General features: G+C 46.0%; 1 protein-coding gene across 1 annotated transcript in view; it reads right to left on the reverse strand.

The window, feature by feature from the left end:
- ANXA13 (annexin A13) overlaps window positions 1-17,322 on the reverse strand; it is a 36,638-nt gene that overhangs the window by 7,332 nt on the left and 11,984 nt on the right. Inside the window, exons 3-9 of the mRNA XM_015428961.1 lie at window positions 14,713-14,807; window positions 13,192-13,362; window positions 12,788-12,821; window positions 11,398-11,477; window positions 4,360-4,428; window positions 3,079-3,180; window positions 447-522 (exon numbers count right to left, since the gene is read on the reverse strand). Of these exons, the coding sequence (XP_015284447.1) occupies window positions 447-522; window positions 3,079-3,180; window positions 4,360-4,428; window positions 11,398-11,477; window positions 12,788-12,821; window positions 13,192-13,362; window positions 14,713-14,807 (627 nt within the window). The remainder of the gene's footprint in view (window positions 1-446; window positions 523-3,078; window positions 3,181-4,359; window positions 4,429-11,397; window positions 11,478-12,787; window positions 12,822-13,191; window positions 13,363-14,712; window positions 14,808-17,322) is intronic.

Below are 17,322 nucleotides of genomic sequence, written 5' to 3' on the forward strand. Positions count from 1 at the left end.
ACTGGGGTTGGGATAATTTATGCAGGATGTCAAAAGCGGGAGGGGGGAGAGAAGCGGCCTTCTGCTGAGCCGGGGGTGCCACAGCATGAAATTGACCAGCACGCTGAAACTGACTCAAAACCGCCCCCCCCCATGGCCCCCTCCCAAAAAACTCCCTAGCTACGGGGCTGTCCCAGTCCTTTGATCCAGTGCTGGTAATTAAAGTAATGGAGTTGAATCCAGACTAAATTTTCCATTAGCAGAATGGAACCTCCCTGTCTCTCACCCCCCCCCCCCCCTGCAGCCTGCTCTATGAAAACCATTTTCAGGGGGATCCCAAAAAATGGGGGGGGGGGGGGGGGGGGGGGGCGCCAGCAGTGGGAAAGGGGGAATTCGTTGAAATTATCAGTTTAGTCCGACCCATTTTATGAACGCCAAGTGCTCATGATTTAAAAGTCAATTTTTACCAAGAGTTAGATAAGCCTTCTCGAGATCTCCAGAAGTTTCACTCTTAATAGTGTCTTCAATGTCTTTGCCGGTCAACTGTAATCAAAACGACAATAATAATGTAAATATTTTTTTGCAGTGCTGGAGATTATTGCGTTAGAAGACAAATCACATTTATAGTTTTCTTTTTCTAGCCCTGCTCTTGGTCCAAAGCAAGCTTTTCCAGGAATGATGATGGGGTGGGGAAAAGCTTTGTGTGTGTCAATTAGTTGTAAAAGACATGGCTACAGAACCAGAAAGAAGATGGAAACTAGAAGAAAATCAGTGTTTCTATTGCAGTTGTAAAACAGAGAGCCAGTTTGGTATAGTGGTTAGGAGCAATGTTCCCTTTAAGCTATGGAGTCTTGTGAGCAAAAATTCTACTTTGTGAGCTGCTGGCATTAAAGTTGTGAGCGAGCAATTTGGCTCCTGCATCAATTAGTTTGCTCTGGAGCCCTCCTTCCTGAGCTAAGACAAAAATTTGTGAACCAGAGGCTAAAAAACTGTGAGCTAGCTCACACTAACTCAGCTTAGAGGGAACAGTGGTTAGGAGTGCGGATTCTAATCTGGGAGAACCCACTCCTCCATATGCAGCCGCTGGTGTGACCTTGGGTCAGTCATAAATTCTTTCAGAGCTGTTCTCTCAAGGACAGTTCGCCAGAGAGCTCTCTCAGCCCCACCTATCTTGCAGGGTATCTATTGTGGGGAGTAGAAGAGAAAGGGTTTGTAAGCCACTATGAGACTCCTTCAGGTAGTGAGGGGTGGGGTATAAATCCAGTCTCCTCCTCCTCCTCCTGATATACTGGGGCCGATTCAGATCAGAGAATCTGAATCGATCCACAGCAGCCCGAAAGGGACCCGAATGGGCCATTTTCGGGGGTGCATTCAGCTCAGACGAATCAAATGCACATCCATAAGCCACGGCATGAAGCGGTGCAAGGCAGCCAGGCAAGCGGGCCTGTCAATAGTGAAAACATAGGGTATATTCTGGTTACTTTTCCCCCACCATAGAGAACAATGGAGGGGATGGGGGCAACCTGTTTGGATCCCCTGGTCCAATGTTCTTGGAACTTGGTGGGTATCTTGGGTAGAGGCTCCAGCAGCTACCCCGCAAGTTTGGAGCCTCTCCCTCAAACCACCTTCCCTCCAACCCCCTAGAATATACTCTATGTTTTCACCATTGACTTCAATGGCCCATAGGCTATAATGGGGCGAAAATGGACATTTGGCTGGCGGAAAGACTCCCCAATCTGCTCCTACTGCCGAAATTGACACGCAGGAGTCTTTCTGCCGGCTGAAATTGATTCTGCCCGATTCGGCTGCCAGGCCAGGATGGAGCCCCTGGCGCTGCTGACAGGTGGGGAAGTTGTGGGGCCTTGGTAGGAAGTCGGGGGGCCGGGCCCCAGAATGCTTCAATGTAGCTACGGGCCTGATTTCGGGTAACAGATATTGAGAAAGACCTTTATCTGCCTGAGACCCTGGAGAGCTGCTGCCAGACAGAACAGACTGTACAGAGCTGAAGGGTATGATTTGGTATAAGGCAGTTGGGTGAGTTCATATTGGAAGGGACTACAACTTAGTGGTCAACATGTGCTTTGAATGTGGAAGGTCCTGGCATCTCCAGTGGATGTTCAGAGGGTGGTCTCTATGGAATTAAAGGTAAAGGTAAAAGTTCCCTTGCTCGAAAGCCAGTCGAGTCCGATTCTAGGGTTGCGGTGCTCATCTCCATTTCCAAGCCGAAGAGCCAGCGCTGTCCGAAGACGTTTCCGTGGTCGTGTGGCTGGCATGATTAAACACCAAGGTGCACGGAACGCTGTTACCTTCCCACTGAAGTGGTCCCTATTTATCTCATTGCAATTTCTTGCTTTCGAACTGCTAGGTTGGCACGAGCTGGAACTAGAGACGGGAGCTCATTCCGTCATGCGGCACACTCGGGTCTCGAACTGCTGAACTACTGACCTTCCACAGCCTGCAGTTCAGCGTCTTAACCACTTGAGCCACTGCAGCTCCTTCTATGGAATTACATTCCCACAAATCCTTCCCCTCCCCAAACTCCACCCTCTCCAGGCACTGCCTCTTGATCTCCAAGAATTTCCAAAGCTGGAGTTGGCAACCCTACTTGGAAATGAGTTGAAAGAACACACTCAGAAATTAGCGTTGCCAAGCTGAGCCCGGTAACTGGTGGGAGGGCTGGGGGGTGGGGACATGTGCAGTTGGCTGTGTTGCTACGTCACTTTTGGGAAAAACCTGGAAGTGATACAGGGTAGCTCTAGGAATTGCCAGAAACTTGACAGCAAAAGTTTCTATGGTATGTTTCAGGAAGTTCCTAGAGCTACTTTGTGTCACTTCTGGAATGATGCTGCCATATTGCTGTTTTTTTCAGTGGGCAAAGAGGGCTGCCAGTAGAAAGCCTCCCACCCGAAAGCAGCCGAAACAGAAATGGATATACAAGCGACTCAGTGCTTTTAATTATTTTCTGTCTCAGCTTTGTAGCTATAGCGAGCGTGCTCTCAAGCATGATAGTAGCGAATAGCTGACTCTGGTAAATCAGGTCTGTGGGCAGCCCAGAGTCACATCCTGAAAGAATCCCTTTTGCTGAACAAGGATACTTACAGACTTGTAGGCCTCAAAGGTGGCTCTGAGCTGCATGTAATTCCTCTGTGCCAAGACATGATTGAAAGCCGATTCATCTGTCCCCCAGCGGCCTTCTCCTGCCTCAGAAACGGAAAATCGTTATAAGCATGGCCTTGCTGCCCGATCCTCAGCTAAGAGAACAACCCGCCCCCTTAAACGTTGAAGGAGGACAGGGGTAGAAAACGTCCCTACTCATAAGGGCCATTTAGCAACGGAGTGGAGCCGCCAAGGAAGCTTTTAACTCCATGTTAAATAAATAAATTAAATAGCGAATAGGGTTGCCAAGTCGTTTTTTGTCCGCGGTGGGGGGCTCCCGGACGGCATCTTCAGCGCGCGCGCCGCATGCACATGATGACGCCGGGCACGTCACAGAGTTTCCCCCTCAGAGTTTTCCCCTCAGATGGCTGTGGCCCCGCCCCCAGCATTCCTGGCGTCATCACGTCACCTCCGGGCGGCGCGCGCGTGGGGGTGGGGTTTCCCCCGGGGCCCGATTCCGCGGCAGTGGAAATCGGGCCTTTAAAGCAGGGGGAAATCCGCCCCCCGGGGGGACTTGGCAGCCCTAATAGCAAATATTCAGACTTTGCTTAATAGGAACTGAGGGGCAGTTGACAGTTTCCAAGGGCCTGGCTGGAATGTAGGGGGAAAAGAAAGTGTAGGGTGAAAAAAATCAACTTCTTCTTGTTGTTGTTTCAGTCTGTACTGGTCAAGAAAGAGCCAGAGCTATAAAAAGAGATTTTTTCCCCCATTGGGCTGACAACCTGCTTAAAGGCACAGGGGGTTCCTCTGGGCGGCCGCACTGCCTGTCTCCGTTGCCAAGTTCCTGGTGGAGCCTGGAGATCCCTCAGAATTACAGCTGATCTCCAGATGACAAGAGATCAGTTTCTTCGGAGGAAATGGCTGCTTCGCAGGGCAGACTGAGGGCTCTTTTTGTAGCAGGTACTCATTTGCATATTAAGTGACACACCCCTAATGTAGCCAATCCTCCAAGAGCTTACAGTAGCTCCTTTAAGAAGAGCTCTGTAAACTCTTGGAGGATTGGCTACATTAGGGGTGTGTGGCCTAATATGCAAAGGAGTTCCTGCTACAAAAAGAGCCCTCTGGCATTATACCCTGCTGATGTTTCCCCCCCTCCCCAGACCCCGCCCTCCCCAGGCTCCAATCCCTAAACCTCCAGGTATTTCCCAACCCGGAGCTGGCAACCCGGCTTTGTGCCCTCCTCATACCGACTCCGCTTTCGTCTTGCACTAAGGTCATGCTTACTTCGTAAAGGTCCTTGGCATCTTTTTGAGCTAGGCTTGCATTGACCTCCAGCCCTTCCTCTCTGTTAGCCTGGTGAAAACGATATTGCGTGAAGAAGAAGATAAAAAACCAATCAAACAGATGTCAGACATCAATGGGAAGTAATTTCAGGTGTGTTGCCATGTTTGTGTGCAGTATAACGAAACAAAAACGCAAGGGTAGACCATCAACAAATATACACATTTCACAAGTTGCCGGTAGACACAAGTCTATTGGAACATGGTAACATTACATCAATAAATAAAGTAAGATTGGTGGTCATAATTCAAAGATAATGGTCACAATAGTGGTAATAAACAACAAGAGACTCCTCTGAATCCTTTCATGAAATAGTGTCGACGGGATCTCACAAACAAGGCAGAGCAGGGCTTTTTTTGTAGAAAAAGTCCAGCAGGAACTCATTAGCATAATAGGCCACACCCAACAGCAGGAACTCATTAGGATTGGCTACATTAGGGGTGTGTGGCCTAATATGCTAATGAGTTTCTGCTGCTAGGTGTGGCCTATTATGCTAATGAGTTCCTGCTGGACTTTTTCTACAAAAAAAGCCCTGCTCTGCCTTGTTTGTGAGATCCCGTCGACAACATTAGGGGTGTGTGGCCTAATATGCTAATGAGTTTCTGCTGCTAGGTGTGGCCTATTATGCTAATGCGTTCCTGCTGGGCGTGGCCAACACGGAAGCCAGCCGGAACTCCGTTCCTGTGCGTTCCTGCCCAAAAATAGCCCTGAGGCAGAGGTGTCCCAAAGGACAAAGAAACTTCTACAGCTGAAAGACGTCCTTCCCAGGTACGCCAGACATTTCAAAACATTCTTCCTCAGCTACACGGCCGAAAAATGGAACCAGATTCCCACAATAGTCTAGGCACAGCTCATATCTCAAATGGAATCATTTCTGACAAAAAGTGGGGAGAGGAGACCCAAGTATGTCACTCTGAGCTCCTCAGAGGAAAGCCAGGATAAGAATGTACTCTCCAACACAATTTTAGGAGCTCAGGGTGGCGCTGATAGTTCTCCTTGTTGGGATATCTGGCTAATATGGCAGAGTTTGTCCAGTCATAGAAGCGTGATACTGCGTGCAAGTAAGTAAAACTCCCAAGAAGTACATTGCAAAAGTAAAGCGTATATTTGTTCGGGTAGATTCAGTTCACATTCAGGCTGCAGTTGACAGGAGAGAAGCCTAAGCTAAAGAATACTAATCCCTATCACAAGTGGCCGGTAGGGATTGTCCCCACCCCTAATAATTGTGGCCATAGGTTAGGGATAAATGAGTAACTGTAGCCGCTCAGAGACCTCTTAGGGGGTTAGAGCGGGGTAGTAAGCTGAAAGAAATAAATGAAAATAAATAAACCCAGCATCATGTACGTGGAAGTATGAGGACACTGCTTCTACGGAAGAGAGCTATAGATGCATCTGACTCCATGAAGAGCCATGAGGAGAAGTGGTGTAAGAGAAAGGGTCAGAGAGCCATTCTCAGGTTAAGACAAGCAGAGACACCCCATTAAGGAGATAACACATACACAGTAAGAGCAATGTGGCGCCCCGCAATGTCCGGGCATGTTGAGTCACTTATTCCAACACTCATCTCCTCCGTTTTATGTTAATAAAAACTCTGTGAGGAAGATTAGACTGAGAAAGAACGAGCAGCCCAAGTTGACCCAGAGAACTTCACGGCTGACTGGGAATTTGGTCTCCCCATTGAATGGGGCCCATACCTAACCTGACATCTTGGCTTGGATCCCGTCTTAAGATTTCCACAGATGGCATTTCCATCTGCGGAAATATGACTTCCCCACATCCTCCTCCTTCCTGCTGTTGCTCCGAATGCCCCCCCCCCCCAATGCTGCTTCTGGGGGTTGGGAGACCCCACCAGAAAGCTTGGCCAACTTCCCTTGCATTTCCTTTGCAATGAAATGCAAATATCGGCCAATCAATTTATTGCAACAGTCAGCGACCAGCAGTACAGTTTGATTAGACATTTTTTAAAAAGTGATAAAAGAGATAAAATTAACAGCATAATAGATCATCCTAAGTAACTATAACATCATACCGCCCTATAGGATTTTCGATTTTCAGTGCTTATAAACCTGAACACAGAATTTAGTCACCTGATGAGTAGTCTGGTGATTTCTATCTGACAAAAGATAATCAAGCTTGATTTTATTTGATCTTCCAGGAAAATTTTCCAACAGAGGACTAATACTTTCCGATCGAACCTTTGCATAATTAGGACAGTTAAAAATATATATGTTCTATAGAATCAATTTCACCCAAGGAGCAAGAACAGAGCCTTAAGGAGTAAGGGATTGCTTTAAACCTCCCTTCCAGCACTGCCGAAGGCAAAGTCGGACTTCTGGCCAATGTGAATGCCCTTCTGGTGTTGTTATACCCCAGAAAGTATAGATAAGCAGCTGGGGCTGCAGTGTATCTATTTTTTTCTGAGGAAATGAATTCTGGAGATCTTGAAATGTCCGTTTGTCTTTCAATATCTGTCACTCTTTGTTTGGTGAGTGATTTTGCCTGATCTATTCCAAGATCCAATAGAGATTGGGGAGATAAGCCTAATGTTTCAATAGATTTCAACAGGGCTTTTTTTGTAGAAAAAGCCCAGCAGGAACTCATTAGCATAATAGACCACACCCAACAGCAGGAACTCATTCGCCTATTAGGCCACACCCCTGACAGTACAGCTCATTGGCATACGAGGCCACACCCCCGTGTTACCAGAAGTATGCTCAGCCAGCCACACCCACCTTTTGCTTCTTATTCTGTTTACCTTGTTTGTTGTCCAAACCCAGGGCTTTTTTGTAGCAGGAACTCCTTTGCATGTTAGGCCACACACCCCTAATGTAGCCAATCCAAATGAGTTTCTACTGTTGGGTGTGGCCTATTATGCTAATGAGTTCCTGCTGGGCATGGCCAGCTTGGGAGCCAGCCGGAACTCCGTTCCTGTGCGTTCCTGCCCAAAAATAGGCCTGGATTTCAAGACCTCCTATGCCAACTGGAATGGAATTGGTTTTGCAGCATTAAGGAGAACAAAATGCAAATATAAATCACCTGCACTGTCTAGAATCTTCCATTTACAATAGATTTTGTTCTATCTGTGTTAACAACTACGATAAGTGATGCATTGCATCTGATGAAACAGGTTTTTCTTTTCTCTTTTGGAAACACACCTCCCTAAGTGTGCTAGCCCTCAAGATGTCACAGGATACTTTGGTTCTTTCACATACTAAAAGAGATTTCACAAAGACATTCACCACTTTTATGTCCTACCACGCTTGATGTTTCTGTTCCAAACAATACCAATTTTACACAAAACGGATTTATTAGCAAAGTGGCAACAAGAGTTGTCAAAATTTGTTTGGGCAGGCAAGAAACCAAGGATTAAAATGAAAATACTTTGTGATGCCAAAGAAAGAGGAGGATTGCAATTACCAAATCTTAGACTATATTATGAAGCGGTCTGTCTAACCTGGATAGATAAATGGGTGAAACTTGAAGATGATAAATTGCTGGGGTTAGAGGGACATGACTGTAGATTTGGTTGGCATGCATATTTATAGTATGACAAGATAAAAATGGACAGCTTTTTAAAACTTCACTTGGTGAGGAAAGCTTTGTATATGGTATGGACGAGATATAAGAAATACCAAAGTGATGAAAGACCATTGTGGATTGTACCAGTAGAGGTGTTGACATCTTACTCAAGGCAATGAGGTAGAGACTGGTTGCCGTACAGAGACCTAATTAAAAAAGAGGGAACAGATTGGGTAATGAAAAAGCAGAATGATATTGACTATGACTATGAATGGTTGAAATATATGCAGATTTATGATCTTTTTAGATCAGACAAAAAAGAGTGGAGGAGGAAAAAATATTTCTAAAATGTATAAGGTGTTGTTAAAATGGTATACTGAAGATGAAACTGTTAAAGAACAAATGTTAAAATGGGCTATTAATATGAATAAGGAAGTGGCTATGGAAACCTGGGAATATTTGTGGAAAAATTCTATTAAGATCTCGACATGTACTAATGTTAAAGAAAATTGTTATAAGATGATGTATAGGTGGTACATGACACCTAAGAAAATTGCAAATATGAATCAAAATATGTCAAACAAATGCTGGAAATGTAAGAGGCATGAGGGCTCATTTTATCATATGTGGTGGACTTGTGAGAAAGCTGTAGACTTTTGGACAAAAGTCCACAATGAAATGCAAAAAATATTGAAATGTTCTTTTAAAAAAGCACCGGAAATTCTGCTTTTGGGACTTAAAATGGAAGAAGTCAATACGACTAAAAAGACTTTACTCTGGTACCTGATAGTGACAGCGAGAATGATTTATGCCCAATTTTGGAAGACAGAAAAGGTACCAGAGGTTGAAGAATGGATACAAAAAGTTCTGTTCATGGCACAAATGGATAAGATTACAAAAAAATTGAACAACAAAGAAGATGATGAGTTTTTTGGAGAATGGAATGACTTTAAAATTTATCTGGAAAAGAACTGGGATGTGAAACAAAATTTAATATGTTTAGATCAATATTAAGTAAAATGAGGTTATCTTGAGATTGTAAGTTACGATACGAAAAATGACTTAATTAACGATGTTTTTAAAATGAAAAGTGGGGAGAAGCATTGCGGGAAGCCACAGAAGGGGGGGGGGCGGAAATGGGAAATGGGATAAATAATGGAAAAAGTGAAAATGTTTTAATGTCAAATGATGAATTTCCTATGAAAATAAAAAAATTTGTTTACCAAAAAAACACACAAAGACATTCACCACTTTTATACTGCCCTCTGGTGAATATTGTCATATTGGCAGTTCTTTCCCTTTCCTTTTTCTCCTGCAAAAAGTTAACTCTGCAAAAAGTTAACTAGAAGGAACTGAAAAGAGAGATTTTTCTGGACAACATGAAACATGACACAGGAGGCTGGGTCCAGCGATCTGTCGGGGAAGGAACTGAATGATGAGGAGCTCTCCCTTGTTTTCTTCTTCCCCTTGCAGTCACGTCTCAGGCTGAGAAAAAGTTGACTTCATTTGACTTTGGCATGGAATAGTGAGGAGGGAGGGAAAGGATAGGGTCACCCGCCCTTGCCTGGCAACGGGCAGGAGGATAAGGGGGTAGAGACATGCAGAATGGAACCGCACGGCACCATTTCTGGCCAAAAAAGAAAAAGAAAAAATGAAGTGATTTTACTGTGTCACAGGGCACTCTAGGATTTCACCAAAATGCTATGGTAAAAACCACAGCGTTTGGGGTGATACCTAAAGCATTGTGTGATGCGGTGATGTCAGTTCCAGTTTTACAGTTGCGACGCAGAAGCACTGCATGTCCCCCCCCCCCAGCATTTTCCCTCCACTGTACCAATGAGTGGCAGTGGGGTACAGGGGCGGCTGCCAGCAGGGACTCTCCCGCTCATGGTGGGAAAATCCCAGCAAAGGGGCAAAATCCGCTTTCCTCCATCTCCTGTCAGAGGAGTTGCACTGACAAAGGAAGGGTGATTTTGCTCTCTTCCACCTCCTCACTGGAGCCGTGAGGCTATAAGTCCTTGCACGTTCTGTGACCCTGGAAATATTAAAAATGCAGCACCCATAAAGTTTACAGCGGTATTCTCAGAATCCTATCTTTTCAACCATCTTGCAGTGCCATCCTAAGCAGATCTGCTCAGAATCCTACTCAGGTCTCTTCAATGGGGCTTACTATTGGGTTATGAAAATAAGAAGCAGGAAACTGACCAGATATGAAGGTGCACAGAGAGTTTATAAAGGTGAATATATACAGATATTTACCAGGCCATTGAACAGCATGCCGTGCCTTAGTCTCTGAGAACTGAGTTCCCCATAGCTAACTCAGCAGACAGCTATTATGCTGAACTCTAGCCAATCCCTAACAAGGTGATGTAATCTCTAACAAGACCTGAAAGAGCAACACCTGGTAGAAGCACCTGTCTGTAGTTACATGATTGCTAGCCTGACAGCTAGGTTTGACAGTCAGATCAAACTCATTTACAGTTAACTGCTTGCCACTTTTGACATTTTGACCCATATCTTAATACTTACTCCCAGGAAAGTGCTTTTAGGACTGCACAGTAGTGTTACTTGATTATCTCAGGTCTGATATAAGTGCGATTGGCTGGCAAAGCATGAAAAAATTGCCCATGCCCTGAGTCTCATGGGCATGCAAGGCAGCTCACGGGCTTAGTTAGCACATAGTCTGCACAGGTGTTGATAAAGTAATTAAATAAATCTGACTTTCTCACCGAGACTCAAGACGCAATAAAAACTGTAAGGCATACCATAAACAATGCAATTGGACAGGATTAAGAAATCAGAACACAATGCATGCACCCTGTTTATTTCAATCAGACAGCCCTAGATTTCCCCTTTTATACATGACATGGCGATGTTACCTTCTTCACAAAGGATTGCAAAATTATCGTCTGGCATGGAAGTTAAAACTACCCTGGTAGTTTTTGTTGGCTGTTATTAAACATAAAAATAGGATATAGATCAAGATGGGTAGCCATGTTAGTCTGTCTGTAGCAGGAGAAAAGAGCAAGAATCCAGGAGCACCTTAAAGACTGACAAAATTTGTGGCAGGGGAGGAGCTTTCGTAAATCACTGCTCACTTCTTCAGATATCTGAGGAAGTGAGCAGTGACTCACGGAAAAGCTCCTATCCTGCCTCATATTTTGTTAGTCTTTAAGGTGCTACTGGACTGTTGCTTTTCTCTACTGATAAAAATAGGAGGGATGATATTTAGTTGATTTTAAGTTATTTGGCATGTACTAACAACGATGCATTACTAACAGTGATGCACATGTCCAGGCTCTGCATGGGTAGCAGCCTATTTTTAAAAAGATACTGGGACAGACAAAGCCAGACTGGTGAATCTTTTTGCTTTGCCGGCACCACTTTCAGATCAGTCCTCAGTCCGTCTAACGTGTGGTCCAATGGTTTTCGGTCATGATACAGCAACAGCCAGACTCTTACCTTCAGCACAGACAAAAGGATCTTTCTTAGGCAACCACTCGTCTCACTTTGAACATCAGATTCCAGATCCCTGTCGAAAACTACGGAGAAAAGAGAGAGCTTGTGTGCACGGCCCTGACCTGGGTGGCCCAGACTTGCCCGATCTTATCATATCTCAGAAGCTAAGCAGCTCCAGGTAGTACATGGATGGGTGACCGCCAAGGAAGTCCAGGGGTACCATGCAGAGGCAAGCAATAGCAAACCACCTCTGAACTTCTCTTGCCTTGAAAACCTTACAGGGTCACCATAAGCGCTTGGGTGGGAGACCACCTAGTCAAGAGTTGCTATGCAGAGACAGGCAATGGCAAGAAGAAGAAGAAGAAGAAGAAGAAGAAGAAGAAGAAGAAGAAGAAGGAGAAGAAGAAGAAGGAGAAGGAGAAGGAGAAGGAGAAGGAGAAGGAGAAGGAGAAGGAGAAGGAGAAGGAGAAGGAGAAGGAGAAGGAGAAGGAGAAGGAGAAGGAGAAGGAGAAGGAGAAGGAGAAGGAGAAGGAGAAGCAGGAGGAGGTGGAGAGTGGATTTATACCCTGCCCTTCACTACCCAGAGGAGTCTCAGAGCGGCCTACAAACTTCTTTCCCCTTCCCTCCCCACAACAGACACCCTGTGAGGTAGGTGGTGCTGAGAGAGCTCTGACAGAAACTGCTCTTTTTCAAGAACAGCTCTTGTCAGAACTACGGCTTGCCCAAGGTCATCCAGCAGGTGCAAGTGGAGGAGTGGGGAATCACACCCGGTTCTCCCAGATTAGAAGAAGAAGAGGAGGAGGAGGAGGAGATTGGATTTATACCCCGCCATTCATTACCTGAAGGAGTCTCAGAGTGGCCTACAATCTCCTTCCTCCCCCCCTCCCCACAACAGACACCCTGTGTGGTAGGTGGGGCTGAGAGAGCTCTGAGAGAACTGCCTCGTGAGAGCACAGCTCTGAATGAACTTGTAACTGACCCAAGGTCACACCTGCAGCTGCATGTGGAAGAGTTGGGAATCAAACCCGGTTCTCCCAGATTAGAGTCCGCACTCCTAACCACTACACCAAACTGGCTCTTTCACAGGGTCACTAAAAGTCGGTTGTGACTTGATGGCCCCTTCCTCCACCACCACCAATGTGAGATGGTATGCGGAATGGTACGGGCATACCCTGCTCTGGTCAGATCTCGGAAGCTAAGCAGGCTTGGGACTTGGATGGGACCCCACCAATGAAGACTCTGCAGAGGAAGGCAATGGCCAACCACCTCTGTTCGCCTCTTGCCTTCAAAACCCCACAGGCTGCCTGCAACTTGATAGCCCTTTCCACCACCACCGGCACACAGCTGTTTTTATGAAAGGGCGGAGGGTCTTTAAAAAAAAGATGTCACTTACTCCTTTTGTAGGCATCCTTTATGGCTACGATTTGCTGGGACAGAGATAATAAACACATGTGATCAGTAACGTATGCATGATTTTAGAAAACACACTGGTTTGGAAATAATGGCAAACTGTGATTTGCGGCAATGTGAGCAAACAGAATTTATGCCTGGCCAATTCAGAGGCTTCATGCTGCCGGCCAACCACAGAGACTATTAGGTATCTGCTATACCCTTCACTGCCTGAAGAGGGCTCTGACTCTTGAGCACACAGAGCCTCAGGTAGCTCTCTGAGCTGGTTCCCTGCAGCCGGTCATGAGGTTTCTGGTCCCAGCCTAAGACTCGTCGACAAAGAGTGGCCTTCTCTGCAGTCGTTTTTCTTAAAGGCATGCAAATGATTCAGAAATACAGCCACCCTACCTGGTTGACCCGTGTACAAAGGACCTCAATTAGTACAGATTCATCAGTCCCTGCTCCTTTCATTGCTTTTCGAAGTTCTCTGGCATCGTATTCACATGGCCGGTCCAGGAGGGCCAATGCTGTCTTTTCAAAGTTCCCACTCAGCTCTCCTTTGAGAACTTCTTCCAAATCCTGAGAAAAAGACCATAACAAAGACATGCAAACTGCAGTCAAGGATGCCTTATGTCAGCCAGACCAAAAATCAGAGGATGGGTGTAAAGTATTCAGAGTTCAGCACCCCAGTCCATCAAGGGAGAACTTTCCTGGCTTTCCACAGACTATGCAAAACTTAGCAAAGTTCGAGTCCAGTGGCAAAACTTAGCAAAGTTCGAGTCCAGTGGCAAAACTTAGCAAAGTTCGAGTCCAGTGGCAAAACTTAGCAAAGTTCGAGTCCAGTGACCAACAAAGTTTTATTCAAGGTATAAACTTTCATATGCAGGCTTTTTTTACACAGGTAACAGGGTGGTACTATGATGGAATGATTCAGAAAGAGGCTCTTGTAAAGGGATAGGGACTGTGAACTATAGTACTGGGTGTCGCCTGTTACTGTAAGTATTTTCTTATTGTGTCATTTCTGCATTGTTTGATGTTTTGTATTTAAATGCTTATGCTTTGTTTCAGCTTTTTTCCAGCTCTGTGTCATGAGTCAGCCAGGGCTCAGCGATAGCGAGGACTCCTCAGGAGAAGCCAACCTTGAGGTAACAGAAGCTGACCAGCAGGAAAATTAGCGGCAGGCTTGTCAGGATTCACAACCAACAGCTGGTGCCGAGCCACCAAGACCCTCCAGCCCTGATTCAGCATGTGAACCTCAGTTGGCTGTTCCCAGCCCACCAGTATCACCTACACCCTTAGAGTGCTGTAGACGGAAGCTGAGAACAGAACTACAGACAAGACGGCAAAGTGCACGCCTCCTGGCCCAACGCCAGCTGCTTGCTGATAATGAAGATGAATAGTTGCAGTTGAGCTACTGGTTGCAAGCATGACCCTTCAGTGTGGGGCTATAAAACCAACCAAGAGGCTGTTAGGCGTGGATGCAACACATACGATAGATGCTAAGCCACTGACTCTGCTTTGGCTGATACTTGGAGCCTGCAAGTCAGTACACTCTGTTTGAGATTTCTGCCTTTCAGATTTCTGCAATCCAAACACTATTGCTTATACTTTGTTTCTGCAATCCAAACCCTATTGCAGGGGTCCCCAACGTGGTGCCCATGAGCATCACGGTACTCGCCAACACCTTTCCTGGTGCCCACTGAGAGATCATAATAAAACATATGGGAGGTGGACCTAAGCTTGTAAGCTTGTAAGCATTAGGAACTGGAAACCGGTCTGGTAGTTAGGTGGCCGTGTTTCATTGGAAATAATATCGAATATCGTTCATTGCCAGAAATGGCACCTTTCTTCATTAGTGTATGTCAGAAATGGCTCCTATGACGCATGGCAAACACAGCCACAAATATCCATTTGTCCCAGTGAATATACCTTGCCATATATGGCTTTGTAGTTCTGTTTCATTTGTTGCCTCTGGTCTGACGAACGCGTGGACAGGAGCTCGATGATAACCTTTTCGTCGGTTCCTACAAAACATGAATGGGAGAAAGTAACACCGTCTCCTCACTCAGAGTTACCTGCAGAGGAAGGTGATGACCAGTTATTTCCTCGACACCTACGGGTCCACTGCTGGTGCCAAATAACCAACACAGTCAGTCACAAACAATTGATGAATACGGTTGACTGCCCCTTATCTGAACTTCAAGGAAGTGAAACTCCATGTAGCCCCACGCCTTTTTGCATCCCTTAAATGGCTGCGTAATCTGTAAATGATACCTCTGCTTATCTTATTATCCGGGTTGCAAAGATATCCTGTCAAACAAAGCTGCATTGCAGAAGTATGTGCATATAATCACTCGCTACTTTCTATAAACGGGAGTCTAGCGGCACCTTTGAGGTTTATCTTTGCTGCACCTAACAAGCCTGAACTCTCCCTAGAAGCTAAAATGACTAAACGGAGGCTGTCGCACTTTGGTCGCGTTATGAGAAGAGGCACTGGAAAAGGAGATAACACTAGGAGAAGCTGAAGGCAGCAGGAAAAGAGGAAGAGCCGGCATGAGATGGGTTGACTCAGTAAAGTCAACGGCCCCCAGTTTGCAAGAACTGAGCAAGGCTATTAACGATTTCGGAGGTCATTAATTCATAGGGTGGCCCCAAGTTGGAAGCAACTTGACTGCACTTAACATACACAAACAACACCACTACCCCTCTGGATTAGATTCCCATGTGTTCCGAAAGGACAAAAGGTGGGACAGGACCAGTAAAGACAGTAACAATTATGAAATGCTGCATTTTAGATTTGGTTCTGTTACTGTCAGGGGTCATTTCCTGCAGGAGCACACAGGAGTGGAGCTCTGGCAATAAAGAGCCCAGGGGGCGGGCAATGCAAGAAGCCCCACCCCCTGATCCCAGCAGCCCTCAGTCAGAGCAAGAAGCAGCCAGGTAAGTTGCAGAGGCGCCCCCCCCAGTCCAAAACAGTCCAGTGGCACATTTAAGACTAAGTTTTATTCAGGTACAAGCTCTCCCTCCTCTGCGAGGACAGATCTGCACGTTTCCCCCCCCCCCAATAGCTAGCAATCCAAAACAGTCCAGTGGAGCCTGAGCGGTGGGGGTTGCCTTCTTACACACTTCCGGTGATGTCAAGGAGTGTGGCATATGCAAATAAGTTATGCTTAAGATGTATGCTAATGAACTCCTGCACCTCTTTTTCTATGAAATGAGCCCTGGTTACCATATTACAATTGGGGGGGATGGTGGCATGGATTAAGTATCCACCGTAGCCTACCAATTCTGCTCCTGTTTACAAGGTTCTAAATTTCCAAATTCATCTAGTTCTGATAAGTCCGTTGTTTGGGATGTCTGTTCAGAAATGTTTGCGCCTATATTTTGTGGCCTCCTTTGGTCATAGCTTTCCTTTTCTACCAGCCAGCATCCTGAAGCCTTGGAGCAGAACTATATACCACAAGAGAAAAATAGGTTTGGGGATCAAGGAGTCATTCCCGAATGGGTAGAAGAACCGATTCCAACCATAAGGAACTATTTTTATCGTATAACAATCTATTTTCTTGTAACAGAACGATTTGGATACATAAACTGGTGACGATTAGCCTGGTCTAACTACCCTCATAGTAGGATATGTGAATTACTGGAAAAAATTAGTTGGTGGAAAGGGGAGGTACAAAACACTTCCCCTCCCTGAAGAGTTTCTTTTGAAAATGCTTTCCCCCCCACAGCAGTTTTGGATCCCCCCCCCTTGTAGCCAGTAGGCTGAAACCGGGTTGCCAAACTCCAGGTGGGGCATGGAAGAGAAGAAGAGGAGATTTATTTATTTATTTATTTATTATTATTATTGTTGTTGTTGTTGTTGTTGTTGTTTTATCCCGCCCTCCCGGCCAAGGCAGGCTTAGGGCGACTCACAACAATAAAATCACATAAAACAATCATAATAAAATCACATACATTAATAAATACGACCTCAACATTCAAGCAAGGTAAAGTGCTAGCAGCAATCCTCATTGTCCCAATTGGGTCTTCGGCCTTCTGCGGCTCTCAGGTAATTGGCACGGGCTGTGTTTGAGGGACCTACGGGCCAGGGCTTCGCCAGGGTAGGTATTAATTTTTGGCGGTGGAGGTGTTAGTGATTGTTAATGGTGGCGGCTCCAAAAGCCTGGCAGAAGAGCTCCGTCTTACAGACCCTGCGGAACTGTGAAAGGTCCCACAAGGCCCTCATCTCTTCCGGGAGCTCGTTCCACCAGAGTGGAGCCGCCACCGAAAAAGCCCTGGCCCTAGTTGCCACCAGTCTGGCCTCCTTAAAACATGGGGGGGGGGAGCCGGTTCTGGGTCCCCGATTGCAGTGTCCCCGCCCTTAGTCACAGAGTGGCTTACAATCTGCTTTCCCTTCCCCTCCCCACAACAGACACCCTGTGAGGTAGGTGGGGCTGAGAGAGCCCTTTCGAGAACTGCTCTTTCGAGAACAGCTCTGAAAGAACTTGTGACTGACCCAAGGTCACACCAGCAGCTGCATGTGGAGGAGTGGGGACT

This window comes from Gekko japonicus, unplaced genomic scaffold, assembly GCF_001447785.1.
Source record: "Gekko japonicus isolate JY-2015 unplaced genomic scaffold, Gekko_japonicus_V1.1 scaffold1004, whole genome shotgun sequence".
NCBI lineage: Eukaryota > Metazoa > Chordata > Lepidosauria > Squamata > Gekkonidae > Gekko > Gekko japonicus.